The 20,461-nt window shown below is 33.7% G+C and overlaps 2 protein-coding genes across 2 annotated transcripts; both read left to right on the forward strand.

Annotated features, from left to right (window-relative positions):
* The first annotated feature begins 1,088 nt into the window (after window positions 1-1,088).
* LOC144544597 (diaminopimelate decarboxylase 1, chloroplastic-like) lies at window positions 1,089-4,782 on the forward strand. Its single transcript, XM_078293130.1, has 8 exons — window positions 1,089-1,630; window positions 1,897-2,071; window positions 2,409-2,558; window positions 2,662-2,823; window positions 3,494-3,679; window positions 4,027-4,149; window positions 4,241-4,330; window positions 4,554-4,782. Exons 1-8 carry the CDS (start codon window positions 1,179-1,181, stop codon window positions 4,629-4,631), a joined length of 1,416 nt encoding a protein of 471 aa, XP_078149256.1. The 5' UTR covers window positions 1,089-1,178; the 3' UTR covers window positions 4,632-4,782.
* An 8,219-nt stretch (window positions 4,783-13,001) lies between these two features.
* Window positions 13,002-17,388, forward strand: LOC144544598 (cysteine-rich receptor-like protein kinase 6). The gene is made up of 7 exons (XM_078293131.1): window positions 13,002-13,893; window positions 15,178-15,312; window positions 15,405-15,535; window positions 15,624-15,834; window positions 16,174-16,411; window positions 16,523-16,673; window positions 16,767-17,388. The coding sequence occupies exons 1-7, from the start codon at window positions 13,056-13,058 to the stop codon at window positions 17,115-17,117; spliced, it is 2,055 nt and encodes a 684-aa protein (XP_078149257.1). The 5' UTR covers window positions 13,002-13,055; the 3' UTR covers window positions 17,118-17,388.
* The last annotated feature ends 3,073 nt before the right edge of the window (window positions 17,389-20,461 follow it).

Raw genomic sequence — 20,461 nt, forward strand, 5'->3', positions numbered from 1 at the left:
AGTTTAATTTGACAACACCTGATTGTTAATCAAATGATGACTACATTTCAATAAATTGAATACACAACCTATCTAAAATATATTCATAAATTTAAATTATTATAATTATTAGTTTACTGCAGTTGTCAAACAAATGTTTTTGTCAATATAATCTTTCCAGCTCTATATGTATTTTTTTGGCAAATCCATGTTTACTACTGTCGCCATGATAGTAGTATTTAGTCATTATTTATTTATTTATTTTGAGGAAATAATTCATTCATTATTTAATTTACAAAACATTAATCAAACAAATAATGTACAAACGAAGAATCATTGCATACTTTTAAATAATAACATTTGTTACCATGTTTGAAGGCACAAGAAACAAGAGTAGGTACTGTTCTTTCATCTAATAATTAATCCAAAAAATTGACCAATCCAAATATCCAATAATCAAACAACCGTGTCATCTCAAATATAATTATAAAATCTCATTCTCCCGTGCGTGCATTAATTGAGCACTAATCATATGCAACATTAATTACAAATGCAAATCAATAATATGTTATTTTTTCTCCACCAAGTTTAGGATACAAAGTTATTTCAATCCTAACGGTTGACTTTTGTCAAGACTCGGGTATGAAATTTCTTTTCTCGAGATTCACACATAAAAAACTTTGAACGGCTGGAATAGAAATAGCTTAATTAATGACTCTATAACACTATTCGGATTTAAACCCGTTATCTCTGTTTGACCCGTCTCTCTCTCCCGCTCAGCCGCTCTATCCGACATTCCGACCCAGCCCCTCTCTCTAATAATAGAAGATCAGAGCCGCTGAATTAGACGAACGGTTCAGATTTCTGCCCATTGTACACGTTAGGGTACCCGCCACCCCCTCTGATACGGATTCTGGGACCGCCCCCGCTCTCCCGAGTGCGTATCCTCTGAAGTATCTCAACTTTTGCGTGACCAACGCGTACGGTGCCTATTCGAGGATAGCGCAGGGTTATTGTGCTTTGTGATTCTTGCAGAACGTATTTAAACGGTTGAGATTTTCCAGAAGAACACGGAAAAGTTGAGGTACCTCAGAGGATGTGAATTCCGCTCTCCCTAAACCCTGGCATTAATTAAATTTACCAAATTACCCTCATCGATAAAACAGCAGTCACTCATTGTCTGCTCGCACCAAACAACAATGGCGGCTTCTCACCTCGTCACTCAGGCTTTCCTTCCTCTCAAACCTCTCCTCAGAAACCGTCACGTCTCCATTTCTACCCGCTCAAGAGCTGTATTCCCGATCAAGATCAGAGCGACTCTCGCCTCGGAACCAGCAACCGTTACTGCTTCTAAGCACTGTTTCACCAAGAAAGAAGATGGATATCTTTATTGCGAAGGTGTACGGGTCGAAGATGCGATGCAAGGGGCGGAGAGAACCCCGTTTTACTTGTACAGCAAGGACCAAATCACGAGAAATTACGAGGCGTATCGGGCTGCGCTTGAAGGGTTGAAATCAATTGTTGGTTATGCTATTAAGGCTAACAATAATTATAAGGTATTGGAGCACTTGCAAACCCTAGGTTCGGGTGCGGTGCTTGTGAGTGGGAATGAGCTGAGGCTTGCTCTCCGTGCTGGATTCGATCCTACCAGGTGAACTACTCTTAGTGTTTTTGCTCTCTTGGGATAATTTTAGTATCAAGATGTTTTAGGTTTATCTTAGAACGAAGGTCTGGGTTTAAGTGGTTTTTGGTTTCTCAGTAACAATTTAAGTAGGAGTAATAAGAACAAGTTTCAATGGGATAATGCCACTCCAATCCTTTGAAACGTAACTCTCGAATTCAATCTCCTGTTTTTCCTTGGTATATTATCAATGAAAGATATGTGCTTAGTTGTGGTATTGTGTTTCTCAAGACCAGGTGCATATTCAATGGAAATGGGAAAGTATTGGAGGATCTTGTTTTAGCAGCTCAATACGGCACTTTTGTAAATATAGACAGTGAATTTGACTTGGAAAACATAGTCATGGCTGCTAGAATCGCAGGAAAGCAAGTTAAGGTTTTACTCAGGATAAATCCTGATGTGGATCCTCAGGTACCTCTTTAGTATGCTTTTATTATATTATATTAAGTGGATATTCCTTGACCTTGTCTGAGAACTATTGTCTATTGAGCATTTTGGAATGCATATGTTATTTACTAAAAAACTAATGTACCATGGCATTTTTTTTCTACTACAATTTGCTCCAGTTTAAACTCCCTTTTTCAGTGACCCAATTGCCCCTCCTTATGGGTTCTCTCTGGATAATTTAAGGGGGGGGGGGGGGGGGGGGGACACTGGTACCTTAAAATACAAGGGTATGCATTTTGGTGTTTGTTAGGGAGATGGAGGTGAAATGATCAAAGAGTTGACTATTTTTTTTCCTGTTTAGGTTCATCCATATGTTGCAACAGGAACTAAGACATCAAAATTTGGAATCAGAAATGAAAAGCTACAATGGTTCTTAGATGCCATAAAGACATATCCAAATGACATCAAGCTTGTTGGTGCTCATTGCCATTTGGGTTCTACCATCACTAAAGTGAGTTGAATAATTGAAAATTTATACTTTTGCAAAAAGCAACTCTAGCATTTATGTTCCTAATGGTTAAGTACATGTTTTTTTGTTTTTCAAACTTTTGTAGGTGGATATATTTAGAGATGCAGCTGTACTAATGGTTAAGTACATTGATGAAATAAAAGCACAGGGGTTTGAGGTGGAGTACCTTAACATAGGCGGTGGCCTTGGTATAGATTACCAGCATGCTGGTGCCATACTACCCACACCTATGGATCTTATCAACACTGTAAGCATCAATGAAAATATTAGTAATTGTGATAGATAAAAAAGGGACATGTAGAAGAACAAATAATGTTTTTAGTTTGAAGAGATTTAATTATATAAAACTTGCACATGGTGGTTGCTCAAATATCTGGACCATAGTTCAACACTTTCTAAGTATTAGGATTTAGGAAACAACTGGCTACTTAGCCCTTGATTCCAAGACTCCAAATAATGCTCTCCACCTATACTAACTTTGAACAAATGGTCATGTTTGGTTGTGGAGTAAGGGGTTTACTCTCCATTTCAGCTGCCATATGAGAAGTAAAACAGGAAGAGTAAGATGGAGTAAGACGACAGAGTAAATTAGTCCTCTTCTCTAGGCAGATTAACATACTCCGTATGTAGGGCCCACTGCCAGAGATAACAACATTCACCTCCTGATTTTTCTTTCCTCATGAGTCGATAATTTAAACTATGACTTAAGTAACAAGGTCCAACCAAACAAGATTAACTAAAACCCCCCTTAACTCGGGGTAAGGGATTTAATCCTCAATTTTCAGTAGCAACCAAACATGGCCATAGGATTAGAACCTCCATCCAACCTCAAGTCTGATTTCTGTATTTTCCCCTTTGTCTAATTTATTCTTTCCCCCTCACTTTTAGTCTACTGATTGTAAGCTTAAAATGTTTAGGTGCGAGAATTGGTGCAGTCAAGGGATCTGACACTGATTATAGAGCCAGGAAGGTCTCTAATTGCAAACACTTGTTGCTTGGTGAACAAGGTGACCGGTGTTAAAACAAACGGCACCAAGAATTTCATTGTGGTTGATGGTAGCATGGCTGAGCTCATTCGTCCTAGTCTTTATGATGCTTATCAGGTAAATCATCCCTCATTTTGGTGACAACAATTTGGTTATGGGTAATGTGGGACTCAGGTAAGGTCAGATATTGACCCAAATTTGCCAGTTCATGGATAGATACTAGATCCAGACTTGACCATTTAACTTCTGTGGTCTGGTCTCTTGACTGGTTTTCAGTCTTGTATTAAACCTAGCGGGATGTCAGAGGTATCTGCATTGACCTGTTTGGTCAGGCTTAACCATGTTGGGTTGGGTCAATCCATGGGGGTTGGTCAACAATTGTAGTCAATGATTATAGTATGCAATGGCATAATCATTCCAACTGACTAGTTGTTTGTTGTTTATAAATTTTGTTTGTCATACAGCATATAGAGCTAGTTTCGCCGCCTCCATCAGATGCAGGGGTAATGACCTATGATGTGGTGGGGCCCGTTTGTGAGTCTGCTGATTTCCTGGGAAAAAATAGAGACCTCCCAACTCCTGCCAAGGTTTGCACAAAGCTTACTTTACACATCATGGCATGGCCACTTGCTAAAGAGAAACTATCATGCTGCTAACTATAATGATTTATGTCACCAGGGATCAGGATTGGTAGTTCATGATGCCGGTGCATATTGCATGAGCATGGCCTCCACGTACAACCTCAAGATGCGTCCCCCTGAATATTGGGTATATTAAATAATTGTTATTTTTTTTTATTAATCTGTGAAACCTTGAAATATACCCATTATTCTTGTACAGTGCAAAAACATCATGCTGTCCTTTCTACCTGTTATTTAGGTTTATCAATTGCTGTTGGTTTTTCTTTTTTTAACATCTCTTTACTGGAAAACCTTTCTTTTATGAAAAAGTTTAACATAAACCTGTTATTCTTGTTTTGCATTCTTCTTAGGTTGATGATGGATTGGTGGTGAAAATTAGGCATGGAGAGACATTTGAAGACTTCATGAAGTTTTTTGAGGGTCTATAATGCAATAATCAGGCTCTATATGTATGTTGTGGATTAGTTTAGTTTAAATTTATTTAGAATGTGTAGAAGCATGTGTCGGGCTCTAGTTGCCATGCAATAAATTGTTGAACTATTATTTGGTAGTAGTGAACTCTGGTTTGATTGATGATAATTCTAGTTGTCTGGAGGTCTTTCCTTCAAATTCTAGACAGGTACTTTACTGTAAATGCTGGTATATTTTTTTTTCCAATATTCGAAAATGCTGCAAGTTGACAAAACTGGTACAGAACGTTTTATAACCGGAGTTGGAAGTCAGAACCTTGGCATTTTCTTTTCCAAATATTTGCAATGTGAGATCATATCCTAAACCCTAAACATCTCACATTGCAAATATTTGGAAAAGATGTTTGATTGAACAAAATCGCTATATTTTGGAATCCTTATATGCTGTTTGATTGAACTTAGAATAGATGTTGTGGGACTAAGCTAAATTGGATATCCGGATACCAGTGAAATGAAGGCATAGGTCCTTGTTCTATAGAAATTAATTTGGATATAAGTGGGCTTTTGTTTCCTCTAGCGGGCCTATGTTCCAACAGATGGACCTTTAATCCAAAGTCAACTTCAATGCATTGGTTTTTATTTTATTTTATGGCCGTTAGTTTTTTTTTTGACAAATTATTAACTTAAACGTACAGTTAAATATTTAAACTATCAACTAAGAGCTAGGCTACGATGAGTTGCGAAGTAAAGCGACTATTTTACTTCACACTCATATTTTGCGATTTTAAAGTTCAAAACGTCGATCCGAACCGTTCATCTTGTTCTTCATATTGAAATGTGCTTGGAGACCAAATTTTACATTTTTTGGAATTTGTTTACTATTTATTAAGCAATTTTGAAAGTCGCTGATCTGATGGTCCAGAAAATTTTACTGTTTTTTTACTGTTCACAGCAAAACAGCAATTTTCAAAAATGCTTAATAAATAGTAAAAAAATTCCAAAAAAAATGTAAAATTTGGTCTCTAAGCACATTTCAATATGGATTAAACATCTAACGGTTCGGATCAGTCGTTTGGACTTTCAAAATAAAAATACGGCGTGAAGTAGAAACGCGTTTTACTTCGCAACTCACCGTAGCCCACCTCATCAACTAATATAATTATTCATTTATTTTCATATTTTAATTTTTTAATTAGTATTTGTATTTTAAAGTTTATGATAATTCAATTATCCTATTATTATTCGTTTCATATCCGTATTCGTGGATTATTTGTTTAAGGCGGATTTGGTTTTGAATTTTGATGTCCGTTTGCTATTTGTATCCGTATTCGTATCCGCTCATTATTCGACGAATGTGGATATGGTATCAGCATTATCTGCTTCGTATCCGCTCCGTTTTTCACCCCTAGAGGTCTTCTTATTTTTCTCTCAAGAATTCTGAGTTGAGTTAGTTATTTTGTGCCTTGGGATCCATCTTTCTATAGGGTTACACATCTGGCACCGCGCGTGCATCCTCACTAAGCAATCAGTGCGTCCGCATTGGAGTTGGAACGCGTCCAAATAACTGCTTCTTCTTCAGCCCCGATTTTGCCTCGATTTCCTTCAGTCCCGATTTCACACATATTAATATGTAGATTGGAAATTAAGGTGAGAGATGCCCAAATCACCGATAACACCCCTTCGTGATTGTGCTCGTCTCCAAGGAATAGTAGTTTTTGACAAGGGTTCAAATGTTTAATTTTTTGTTTTCATCAATATTTACTTTTTAAAATTTTAAAATTTTTATATTATTATCTATGAATGGACATAGAATTTTATTACTTTTCAGTTTTGATTTTATATGTCCAATAAGCAAAAAATCAATGTTCAAGTTTATCTATACCATTGTATTTTTGTAAATTTTTGATAACAATCAAAATATAGTTAAAATACCATATTTTTATATGACTGATAGAAAATAATATATATCATATCTTATAACTTCATTTTGTTTATTTTAAATTTTAACTTATTAAAGTTAGTTTTGAAAATAGAGGCACTCAAATTAAAGAATTTTTTTTATAAATCATAATTAAGAAAATCATTTTTAGGGAACCAGCATAATTGTTTTTTTTTTTATTAAAAACCACAAAGACTGAGTGGAGCATTCGGTCTCCACTTTTTTGCTTTTCTTCAGACCGAATGGAGCATTAGGTCTCACCAGTTTTTTCAGTTTTTCACGGACTCGGCCACAGAAGATCTGAATAATCCCTTTTTATGTATATGTATAATATATGTATAATATATGTATAATATTATATAATATAATAGAGTAAAGCTAGGGTGTGATGTGCTCACCAAGAGAGTTTGGTGAGCACAACTCCAAAAGTTCATCAGATCGACTTTAAATGCCAAATCCAAACCGTTGAAATCTATGTGCTTCATGAGTGATGCATGTGCATGCAAAATTTTGAAAGTTTCGAGTTCATTTGCTACGCGGTCAAGCGGTCAAAGAAATGAACATTTTATTAGGTTAATTTATAAGTTGTTTTATATAGTCAATTTTTATTATATCTTTGACCGCTTGATCGTGTAGCAAATAAACTCAAAACTTTCAAAATTTTGCATTCACATGCATCACTCATGAAGCACATGGATTTCAATGGTTTAGATTTAATGTTTGGAGTCGATCCGATGAACTTTTGGAATTGTGCTCACCAAACTCTTTTGGTGAGCACATCACACCCTAGCTTTACTCTAATATAATATATGTATATGTATATATAGAGGTGGGCTACGGTGAGTTGCGAAGTAAAACGCATTTCTACTTCATGCCGTATTTTTATTTTGAAAGTCCAAACGACCGATCCGAACCATTAGATGTTTAATCCATATTGAAATGTGCTTGGAGACCAAATTTTACATTTTTTGGAATGTTTTTACTATTTATTAAGCATTTTTGAAAATTGTTGTTTTGCTGTGAACAGTAAAAAAACAGTAAAATTTTCTGGACCATCAGATCAGCGACTTTCAAAATTGCTTAATAAATAGTAAAAAAATTCCAAAAAATGTAAAATTTGGTCTCCAAGCACATTGCAATATGGAGAACAAGATGAACGGTTCGGATCGACGTTTTGAACTTTAAAATCGCAAAATATGAGCGTGAAGTAAAATAGTCACTTTACTTCGCAACACACCGTAGCCCATCTCGTATATATAATATAATATATGTATATGTATATATAATATAATATATGTATATGTATATATAATATTGTATATGTAATATAATATATGTATATGTATATCAAATTTGACATCTGCTGGTAAATACATATATTATACATATATCAAATTTCAGCAAGTCTGGACTGATACATGGATCAAACTACAAAAAGTGATTACACCAGCATATAGAGCATTGAAAAATATACATAATTGACACAAATTTCAATTTATTTGGATTTTTCTGCAGTTAGTTATGAATTTTCAAAGTTCAGCTTTCGAAAAAACTTTAAACAGCCATAACTTTGGCTAGGAAAGTCGAATTTGCGCGTATGACCACTTTTCAAAAAGGAGGGGACGAGACGGATCCAAATATCGCCTCGGGGAAACCACAGGCATTTGAAGCATCAGAATTGCAAAAAAAAATGTCTTTTAGTGCCTCAAAAATTCAGTTTAAGTTTTAACGATCGGTATTTTGTTTATAAACGTCGTTTCATTTTTTTTATAAAATATATATATATATATATATATATATATATATATATATATATATATATAGGACTTGGCTACGGTGCTATGGGTAGCTAAGAGGCCTCCCGTGCTACGGCTCAATATTCGACTTTTCAAAATTCTAACGGTCGATCCAAACCGTCCATCTTGTTCTCCATATTAATATGTGCTTGGAGACCAAATTTTACATTTTTTGGAAATTTTTTACTATTTTTTTAGATTTATTGAAAATCGCTGTTTTTCAGACAAATCTGGACCATAAAAAACAGCGATATTCAATAAATCTAAGAAAATAGTAAAAAATTTCCAAAAAATGTAAAATTTGGTCTCCATTCACATATTAATATAGAGAACAAGATGAACGGTTCGGATCGACTGTTAGGATTTTGACAAGTCGAATATTGAGCCGTAGCACGGGAGGCCTCTTAACTACCCATAGCATATTAGCCAAATTCTATATATATATATAATATAATATATGTATATGTATATATATATTATACATATATTATAAAAAAATGAATTTATAAAAAAAATATTTATATTAAAAAAAATTATATTAAAAAATAATAAAAAAACATCAAGACGAAATCCTTCATTCGGTCTGGAAAAAAGCATCACTACACTGTAGGCCGCACGGAAAAAGTGTAAAAATAGGTGAGACCTAATGCTCCATTCGGTCTGAAAAAAAGAAAAAAGTGGAGACCGAATGAAGCATTCGATCTTTGTAGTTTAAAAAAAAAAACAATCATACTGTTTTTCTAAAAATAATTTTTTTAATTATAATTTATAAAAAAAATTCCAAATTAAAGGCATTTAAACTCTCCTCATAGTTATTAATAATTTATTTAATGATGATGATAAAGACAATAATGACAATGATAATGATGATGGTAATAATGACCTAGATTGTTGAGATTGAAGACAAATTCATAGGCCGCCGCCTATTTTGCCTTTGCCCTCGGCTAGAAGACAAGACCGGTGCCTTTGATATTTTTTGCTATCTTTAGAAAAGTCAAACCAATATTGTTTTGTTTATTTACCATAAGACCAAGTCCGATAGTGATTGGTTTAATTGATTTTGAAAACATCGAGCCGCTACTTCTATGATAAAAGCTAATTTTGTGGGAACCGAATCCTCTATCCCACGGTGCAGGAATTTTTTGTTATTAGAGTCACTGTGCCGATTTTTTTATATATATCCAAAAATTAAATAAAATTACAAAAAATAACCGAAGCACCGTTGAATTTCGATTATTACCCAATCCGGTTATCCAATAACCGGATTTGATAGAAATGTTCGGTTATCCACTCCCCGGACTCAAAATGCACAAATCCGGTTAATGGTTAACCGGATTTGTGCATTTTGCCTTTTTTTTTTTTTTTTTTGAAAACAGAAATTTTTTATTTTTTGTATTAAAATATTAGAAATATTGAATATATTTCTTTGAAAATAGATAGAATACAATATAATTTGATTTATTAGAAAGACTGCAACAAATAACCCGGATCAATATTTTTCAGATCGGATTTTTCGCGGCTGTAAGAAAAATTAATATATTTATTTATGTGTTATTGGAAAAAAATAAAAATAATTAGATTCTGAGTTATTGATCCCGGTTCAAAAGTCACTTCTAGATAATTCAGAAAATATTGTGATCCTTCTAGTACATTTAATTAATAAAAAGTTGTATCTATTTTTGAAAAAAATCAAAAACTTTAATTTATTTAATTATTGTTTTTCATAAAGAATTCTCAAAATAGATCCAACTTTTTATAAATTAAATGTACTAGAAAGGTCACAATATTTTCTGGATTACCTAGAAGTGACTTTTGAACCGGGATCAATAACTCAGAATCTAATTATTTTTATTTTTTTTCCAATAACACATAAAGAAATATATTAATTTTTCTTACAGCCGCGAAAAATCCGATCTGAAAAATATTGATCCGGGTTATTTGTTGCAGTCTTTCTAATAAATCAAATTATATTGTATTCTATCTATTTTCAAAGAAATATATTCAATATTTCTAATATTTTAATACAAAAAATAAAAAACTTCTGTTTTCAAAAAAAAAAAAAAAAAAAAAAAAGCAAAATGCACAAATCCGGTTAACCATTAACCGGATTTGTGCATTTTGAGTCCGGGGAGTGGATAACCAAATATTTCTATCAAATCCGGTTATTGGATAACCGGATTGGGTAATAATAGAAATTCAACGGTGCTTCGGTTATTTTTTGTAATTTGATTTAATTTTTGGATATATATAAAAAAATCGGGTCACTGTGTGTGGATCTGTGTAGATCTGAAGTGAGCTCTTAGTTCAAAAATTAAAAGTGATCGATTCCACACGCAGTGACTGAGGGAACAGAAAATTCTTGCACCCAGAAAGGCAGAGAATTCAGAGTCAATTTTATAAGCAAGAAATTTTTTGCTATCTGTCTCTATAGCCTCTTCTTCAAACTCATTCTAAAATTTTGCTCTCTTGATTAAATCCACCTAAATACACTAGGAAATTTCAAGTTGGTGTATGATATTGTAAGAGAGTTTTAGAGTGAGTGTTATGGGCTTAATTATCTCATTGTATTTGTAAAGACTCTTTGATCTAGTGAAGTTGTGCCGTGTATTTTCGTGGTTTTTTTTTTCCAAAAGGGTTTTCACGTAAAATCTTGTGTCTCTCTTTTATTTTCTTGTTCTTGATTGCTTGTTTGTGTTGGCTTCTTGTTTGACTTTCATATTTCTCCATTTGATCGAGTATTGGTGTATGCTTGCAAGGTGTTCGATATAAATAACATTCGTTCGTTCGTTCGTTATGTAATTGCCATGATTTAATATTCGTGCTTCCTCAGATGCAACAGTTGGATCTAAATTCAAACAGTGTTACTTGAAGAAGTTTTAACTTCTGAGATGACTTTCTAATCAACTTGAATTTCTCTGGACTCTTCGTCTTCCTCATTTACTCTGTGTGATCTGATCTTTCATATTAAGCTCTCTGATCAACCGTGTGTTACTCTCTGATCTCTCTATACTCTGTGTGATCACCTCTTCCTCTCTTCTCACTAGTCCCCTTCAACTTACGCAATCATGAGTGACTACATAAGTACTTTGTCGAATGACATACTTCGCAAGATCTTAGGGGTGCTCGACACCAGAGAGGCGGTGCGTATGACCGTACTGGCGAAGAGGTGGAGCAACCTCTGGATCTCTTTGTCCTTCCTAAATATCAATGCGAGGGATTCTTTAGCCCCAACTTCTATGAGGACGATCACTACTTTATTGCACAAGGTTAGAGGTGCTCATATTCTGGAGTTTCACCTCAGGTGCCATCTATGCATGGTATGCACCTAGCTCGATCGTTTCATTTTTACTATATACTGTGCATGTATGCATACATATATTGATCCTAAATTATCAATTGATGAACTCATCTTTAAATTGATGTTGTGAGAATTAATTAAAAAGTTTCAATTGATATGCATGCATGCACACATACATGATCAATTAAAAGATATGTTGTGGGAATTAATTAAAAAGTTTCAATTGATAATGTATCCATGCATGCACACATACATGATGACTAAGTCAAAGATCTGTATTTTGAGTAAGTCAATTGATATGCATGCATGCACACATATATGATGAGTTTGGTTAGGGAAATGAATGTTAGTTATTAGTTTACAAAGAACTGTATTTTTACTTGTCAAACATGCTAAACCAAATCAGTTAGATTATGATAATTAGTTACTGTTAAATTGTTAGTTATTTGTTTCAAAATCGATGTACACCACTAACTATAAACAATGAAATCAATGTATCATTAATTATATATATAGTTTATTCTAACTTGGTTTGAATTGTAAATATATATATATAATATGGTTAAATTGCTAACGGTAGCACTTCGACCTAAGTGCTTACGGGATCAAATTTTAGTATTTGATGTTCAAACAATAAATCCAAACCATTAGATGTTCAATATATATTAAAATGTGCTTGGAGACCAGATTTTACATTTTTTGGAATTTTTTTACTATTTATTAAGCTGGTTTGAAAACTGCTGTTTTTCAATGCTGCAGAAATTTAATAAAACAACGGTTTTCAAACCAGCTTAATAAATAGTAACAAAATTCCAAAAAAATGTAAAATTTGGTTTCCAAGCATATTTTAATATAGATTGAACATCTAACGGTTTGGATTTGTTTCTTGAATATCAAATACTAAAATTTGACCCCGTAATTACTTAGGTCGAAGTGCTACCGGTAGCAATTTAGCCATACTCACTATATATATATATATATATATATAGAGAGAGAGAGAGAGAGAGAGAGAGAGAGAGAATGACTAATGTGCATTCTAATGTATATGGGCCGAAATACATACGGTTCAAATTTGACTTTTCAAAATCCAAACCGTTGATCTGAACTATTTATCTTGTTCTTCATATTAATATATGCTTGGAGATCAAGTATTTTACAAAATTGTTGATCCAACGGTGCCAGTAAAATGAGCAACTGAAATTAACGTTCAAGCCAAAGCAAACCAGTCCGGATATCTCATGTACCTGAAATTAACGGTCCGGACTAATTCCAGCTGGACCAAGTTTTGAGATAAGTGAAGAGAACGGTCTGGATCTATTCATTACCTCAGATATTGCACCGGAGTGAATTCAAACCATTCTTCCTTCCTTCCTTCCACCGCAGAGCATTCACTCTGAATCAATCCCACCATGAAATTCCCTGATTTTATCCTTCCCCTCTTCCCCATCCTCTTCTTCCTTTTCTTTGCCTCTCCTGCAGCTGAGGGTGCCAACGTTGTGTATCAATCTTGCGGTACAACTGGCAATTACACGGCCAACAGTACATACGAAGCAAATCTCCGAACCCTCTTCACTGACCTCAGGAAAAACGCCACCAATTCATCCACCAATTTTGGTTTTGCCAAGAGCTCCGTCGGCAGTACTCCAGACCTAGTTGTAGGGCTAGTCCTCTGTCGTGGTGATGTCAACTTGACGGCTTGCTCCTCTTGCCTCAATCAAGCTCCTCAGGATATCCAAAATCTTTGCCCCTATTACAAAGAAGCAATTATTTATTACGATTTCTGCTTCCTACGGTATTCAAACCAAAACTTCCTTTCAAATCCCGACTACACTTCTAATAATCCAGCCATTTTGGCAAATGACTCAAACGTGGACGTGTCTGTTACCCGCTTCGACAATCTTGTCGACTCCCTCATGAACTCTACAGCTGACTATGCTGCATTCAATGATTCAAACAACTTTGGGACTTCGCAAATGAATACAACTGATTCTTTTCCAGTGATAAGGGGACTAGTTCAGTGTACACCGGACGCATCACGTGCAAATTGCAGGTTGTGCGTGCAATATCAGATGAGTCTGCTGCCCCAATTTTTCAGTGGAAAGCAAGGAGGCAGAATTCTCAATGTGTGGTGTAACCTCCGATACGAGATTTATCAATTTTACAATGGACCACCGCTGCTGACACTTAGAGCTCCGGCAGAGAATGTTCCTGCTCCAGCTCCAACTCTACCTCCTCCTCCTTCACAAGGTATCAAAACAACTTATCTAAGCACTTAATAGTTAGTTAATTATATTAGCTGGTCAACTTTTTTCCGTGAAGCAAAAACAAAATTGCTTTTGTTCTGTTCTGTTCTGTTGCTTATGCTTAGAAAAGAAACAGAGGGACCGATTGGAATTCAGTCAGGTACTATTTAAACATAGAGTCCGTTTTTGAGATTCGTGCGGATAGATTAATTAGAGATACGGTAGCGGAGGTGATCCGAATTCAGGCAGGTAGATGATTTGATTTGGTCTCTGAGTTGGAAGTTTGAATAGTCACCTACCTACTCACCTGCTCTGCTCATCGTTAGTCAACACCATTTTCTATGACTATACCTCGTTTAGTTTAGTTATGCCACCTGTCGTACTCGTATGTATGTTTGCAGACTGTATTGTAATCTAGCTAGCTACCTCTCTTCTTCCTGCTCAGTTATGTGTAAATCGATCATAAATTATTGATTGTTTGGTATATCACGAACTAAAATAAATAAATAAATTATAGCGATAATTAATAAAATCGATTGTTCAAATAAGAAAACAAGCTAAGTTAGATATTTGGTTGATGTGGCCATGTGGGACATCTGGTCGTGACATTGGCCTACCTCTGTGGATGTGGAATTAATGAGCGAATTTTTTAGTGGACCACTTCACCATCTGAGAGAGACAACCTTCCAATTAATTAAAATCTGTCTATTAATTTCAAAGCAAGACTACTATTAGTAGTCTATAATGACGTACACTATCAATCAATTAAATATTAATTATGGAAAATCAAGACGGATGAAATAAATACTAATTAAATTCCCAACTTTCAGGTAATTAAGACCTTAGTGCAAACTAACAACAAATAATAAGCTGGGCTAGCTGGAATATATAATCTTCTATATTAATTATATAATAGCTCACACCAATCTATTTGTAATAACCATGGTACGTTACTGGATATATAGTTAATATATATAATATACCCTCTGCCTGTGGGTGCATGTTATAATGGTTACTAGAATTATATATTATTACCATCAGCTATATGACCTAACTCACGAGTTTAGCTAGTTGGATGCCTGGATCCCACCCACAAGTCTTGAATGAATAATATTACTTGTACGTTCCAGATATATAGTTATATATGATTCACATATTCATTTCATAATTGTAATACTTACATCCATTTTATATACTCAATTATATATATATTGTCATAAAAAATAGTTCGAATCAAAAAGGTGTTTTACTTTACAGGTTTTTATAAGCTCTCAAGTGTTTTATGCAGGCAAGAAGAAAACTTCAACTGCTACAATTCTGGCAATCACTGTACCACTGGTCCTAATTGCTTTTGTTGTAATCGCTGGTCTCTGTATCTGCTTTATAAAGAGAAGAAAATCAAGACTTACAAAACCATTGCTGAGTAATAAGAAAATCAAATTTTATTTTATCGACTTAATTTGTAGCTAGTACTAAGTTCAGCACATGCTGATTGATTTTGGTTTCAATGTACAGATGTGAGTAATCCCGAGGAGATCAAAAGTGTCGAGTCATTGCTTCTTGATCTCTCTGTATTAAGAGTTGCGACAATTAATTTTGCAGAGGAAAACAAACTTGGTGAAGGTGGATTTGGAGCTGTATATAAGGTAGGAATATATATACATACTCAAATTAACTTCATTACTAATTATCTAATCATTTATTGTATCTAATTACTTTTAATTCTTCCATTAGGGTGTACTGCCTGATGGCCGAGAAATAGCAGTAAAGAGGCTCTCTCAAAGTTCCAGCCAAGGAATGGGCGAATTGAAAAATGAGTTACTTTTGGTAGCAAAGCTTCAACACAAAAATCTTGTTAGACTTCTCGGTGTTTGCTTGGAGGGCCAAGAGAAATTGCTTGTTTATGAATATGTATCTAACAAAAGCCTTGATCAAATCCTTTTTGGTAATACTTTTTTTCTCTCTCTTGTTGATTCATAATAATTTGAAGTATTGTTTGGTGAATTTTCAGTTTTTGCTTAGGTTTGACCCAATTGCCCAAACCAATGAGTATGGTATTAGCCCTGACAAAAATAGTTAAACTTAGTCCTTAGTCCCATGCCAACCAACTCTGTAGATACTACATATTTTTTTTTTTGTTAATTTCATTTCCCAGATTGTCATTATTGGCTTTAATTATTTGAAAATGCAGAGTTTCGGGCATATATATATGTATAGTAGTTGAAAATATTGGAAAAATTACATCGGTAGTTCTAAATAAGGTCCTCGTTATCTGCTTTTGTAGATTCTGAGAAGCGGCACCTACTAGACTGGGCAAAAAGGTACAAGATCGTTTGTGGAATTGCAAGAGGGCTGTTATATCTACATGAGGATTCTCAACTAAGAATTATTCACCGAGATCTGAAGGCAAGCAATATCTTGCTCGATGCAGAGATGAACCCAAAGATATCTGACTTTGGTCTGGCTAGACTCTTTGGAGGAGACCAAACTCAAGAGATCACAAATCGAGTTGTAGGAACATTGTAAGAACTCAATTATATTATATTACAAGCACTGTACAGGTATATATTGCAGTAATATAATTGTTGAATTACCATAATAGAACTGACATTGATATACATAATTTGTTGTAGTGGATATATGGCCCCAGAGTATGCAATGCGGGGCCACTTCTCGATCAAGTCAGATGTTTTCAGTTATGGTGTTTTAGTTTTAGAGATTATAACTGGAAAGAAGAACAGTGGTACCTTTGAGAATGATGAGACAGAAGATCTCTTGAGCTTTGTAAGTAGTACAACTGATCCTCTGTATCTATCTATTATTCTATGATCAACAAAGGAACTGTATACTAACAAAACTGAAATTACCATAACATAGGTATGGCAGCACTGGACCAATGGTACCATTACAGTAGTAGCAGATCCATCTTTAGGTCAACACTATTCGAGGAGTGAATTGTTGAGATGCACACATATTGCGCTGTTGTGTGTCCAGGACAACCCGGCAAATAGACCATCTATGTCAACTGTGGCCGTGATGCTTAGTAGCGAAACAGTGTCTCTCAAGACTCCGTCTAAACCCGCATTTTGCATTGCGAAGAGCAATATACGTGCTGGCCCCTTCTCAAGTGTGTTTAACAACAATGGAGGCAACAATGACAGGTCATCAGGCACGTCTGTCCTAATGTCATCAAATGAGGTTTCAATTACTGATATTGAACCCAGGTAGATTGTAAATTAAGGTTAGAAATGCTCTGGTGAAAGTCAACAAGGTCTACTCAATGAGCAGCAGCCATTTAGTATATGTTAATTCTTACTACTAAGCTTTGTAAAATTATAGAGTCGCGCGCTACCAGCCTACCACATTTTCCTTTTCTTTCACATTTTTTCTATTGTACAATTGTAAGAAGTCATCTGGAATTGAGTCAATACTTCGATCAAGTACTTGAATAAATTTGCTTCAGAGATTTCAGTAACTTAAAAAGAGTTATACATATTCAGTTTAAATTTTGCTCCAGTTGGTCCTTTATTTTGTCTTGATTACTCATATATTCTTCAGACAATTCAGAAAAACTAAACCAATTTCGTACTTACAAAACAATAAGGAAACAGTCAAACTGATATAATAGAAATCTGATTGTAATCTTCCACTTTATCCCTTTCAAATACTATAACAATCTAACAATTAAACCAGCTTTCGAGACGACCAAACTCAAGAAATACTTTTAATATGTAAAGTAATACTATTTTGTTATTTTTTTTGTTATGTAAAATATTTTTTTTGTATTTTTTGTACTATGTAAGAGACTATTTTTATTGTACACGATTACTTAATAGATATAAATCCGATAAGTTAATTCAACATGATTAGTTAATAAGCTTAAAAAACGATTTATTATTGTTCTCTAGCAGGGTTAAGGGTTCTTGCGTTTATGCCGGGTCGATGATGAATAAAATAAAGATGGAACTTTGATACTTGTTAGGGCCCGTTTGGCCACATACTATTCACCGTGGGAAATAAAAATTTGCTCAGAGCTAAGTTTTTATTCCCACGGTGAACAGTAAAATTTAGTTCAAAATTTTTGATTCCCACACCCATTCCTATTCCCTACTGGGTTGCCGAACGGGCCCTTAGAGTGTTCAGTATCTAATTTATGAAGTTGGGTACTTGGGTGAGCTTCTATACCAAAAATGACATTTTGGGTTTATTTCGGGTAAAATTGCAATTTTACTTTCCTCTTTGTCAGATTCCTTGTGTAGGGGTGTCAATGGGTATGATACGAATAGGATGAAATCATTTTCATATCCATATCCATATCCACTAAGAATGATTTTATCCTTACCTTATTCTTATTCATTAAAAATTGACCTTACTTTACCCTACCCTTACCCGTTAAAATTATTGGGTAACAAAACTGTAGCGGGTGAATAACAAATAATACTAGTATAATAATTAGTTTTATTATAGTTTATAAATAAAACATTTAAACTCGTATATTTCGCACATATACAATGACATTACTAATAAAAAGTAAAAATAAATGTGCAATCAATTTTAACTACATTGTATTTTTTACAAAAAAAGAGAATTAAAAAACAAAATATATCTTTTGACAAATTCAATTATTTAATTAAAAAAACAAGACATGCAAATAAAAGTAATATGTTTAATTTTTTTTACAACAAAAACAATACAATAAATAATAAAAGTACTCACTAATTATTGCTCAAACATTTTCATATTATTATATTTTATATAATTAATGGGTACGAAATAGTTTTTACCCATATCCTTACCTGTTTAGTTAACAAGAAAAAATTCTTACCTATACCCATATTCAATAAGCAAACGAAAAAAACTTTACCCATGTCCGTCTTATCAAATACGGTACCGGTCAGGTAAACAGTTAAAAGAGTATCATTGACACCTCTATCCTTGTGTAAGAGCCTGTTCAGCTGTCAATTCCCACTGAGAATTTTGATGAGTTTGAATCAGATTGGATTATAAATCCATCTAAGCGTTTGGCTGTCAATTTTTTTCCCAAAATATTCTCATAAGTTACATCCATTCATTTCATTTTCAATACAATTTAGTGGGCTAAAAAACGGACCTCAAACTTCATTTTTTTTCTACCCAATTTTCTCTCTTGCTGGAGTCCACCCTCTATCTTTTTCTTTTACTGCCTCCACCCCACGTGGCTCTCTTTCATTTATCTTCAATTTTATCTATCATTTATGTACTATTTAAAGAACCAGTCACTCATTTGATTTTTAATTGTGGGACTGAATTATTGATCCGATCCAGATTTTTTTTTTTTGTAATTACGTATATTCCAAAGTATAAAAGTCATACGTCTTAATGTCAACTATTTAATTACCACAATATATATGCTTCAGTACAATTTATTACTTACTACAAAATCTTTAAATTATAAAAATGTCATTCCGAAATTTGAAATTGTATAAATGCTACTCCAAACTTCATTATTTTTTGTAATTTTGCCACTCAAAATAATTAATAACTAAAATATCCTCCATTCTTCTCCTGCCTTCCCTACTTTTCCTGCCATGGCGAAAATTACTACTTATTCTATTTAATCTGATTGGTTAGAACTTAGAACATACATTTGTTTCCAACTGTTGTTAAATATTCATATGAGAAAGCATTCATCTGCCTGGCAACAAAATATGCAAAAATAACAGCAAGGAATGTGAATAGTATTAGAGAGTCTTTTGATCCAAATATAGAAAGGCCGAGTACTAGTGCTAGAATAGTAACTCTAATGCGATGGAAGTTCTGAGGTGCCTTTTTCAACTACAAATTTCATCACACCCTCCTTTGATTATATTCTGTACAAAATCATCACACCTTTCCATTTGATTATTTTCTGATGACTTTCTTTTCTCCTGTATTTTGACGCCATCTGATGTGGGTCTATTAGGTGTATGGTTTAAATGTTATCAGATCCGGTTACTCTTTGAGTTTCATTCTAGTTTGTTGTCCAATTATGAAATAAGTTCTCTAGTTTCATTCTGCCATGGCCAAACTTTTCATCTTGCCTTTCGCCATGGCAGGAGAAGAAGAGAAGGCATTAGAAGGGAGGGTATTTTAGTTATTAATTATTTTAAGTGACAAAATTACAAATTAATAAAGTTTGAAGTGTCATTTTTACAATTTAAAGGTTTTGGAGTGACAAATAACCAATTTTTCCTAATTTTTATGCTCTGGTCTAGTGCTCTAATAATTTTCATGATATTAAAGCAAAAAAATGTATGCTATATATTACATTAAATGCTTGTTTATAAATGTTTTTTTTTAAATGTTTTTAAATGTTTTTAATTATTGTTTCCTTATTTTTTAATTACATATTTTTAAATGTTTGTTTGTTTATAAATGTTTATTTTTTGTAAATTTTGTAAATGTTTAGAATTTTGTAAATGTTTCTAATTGTTGTTTTCTTATTTTTTTAAATACATATTATAAATGTTTGTTTGTTTTCTTATTTTTGTAATTACATACTTTAATTGTTTGTTAGTTTTCTTATTTTCTTATTTTTGTAAATGTTTATTTTT

Source organism: Carex rostrata, chromosome 26 (assembly GCF_964058835.1).
Source record: "Carex rostrata chromosome 26, lpCarRost1.2, whole genome shotgun sequence".
NCBI classification, from domain to species: domain Eukaryota; kingdom Viridiplantae; phylum Streptophyta; class Magnoliopsida; order Poales; family Cyperaceae; genus Carex; species Carex rostrata.

Excerpts from the sequence above, each read along its gene's own strand:
- LOC144544597 (XM_078293130.1), top strand. The coding sequence starts at position 1,179 with ATGGCGGCTTCTCACCTCGTCACTCAGGCTTTCCTTCCTCTCAAACCT. Across the intron at positions 2,072-2,408 it reads ATCCTGATGTGGATCCTCAG|GTTCATCCATATGTTGCAAC; the intron begins GTACCTCTTTAG and ends TTTCCTGTTTAG. Across the intron at positions 3,680-4,026 it reads GTCTTTATGATGCTTATCAG|CATATAGAGCTAGTTTCGCC; the intron begins GTAAATCATCCC and ends TTTGTCATACAG.
- LOC144544598 (XM_078293131.1), top strand. The coding sequence starts at position 13,056 with ATGAAATTCCCTGATTTTATCCTTCCCCTCTTCCCCATCCTCTTCTTC. Across the intron at positions 16,412-16,522 it reads AATCGAGTTGTAGGAACATT|TGGATATATGGCCCCAGAGT; the intron begins GTAAGAACTCAA and ends AATTTGTTGTAG. Across the intron at positions 16,674-16,766 it reads CAGAAGATCTCTTGAGCTTT|GTATGGCAGCACTGGACCAA; the intron begins GTAAGTAGTACA and ends ACCATAACATAG.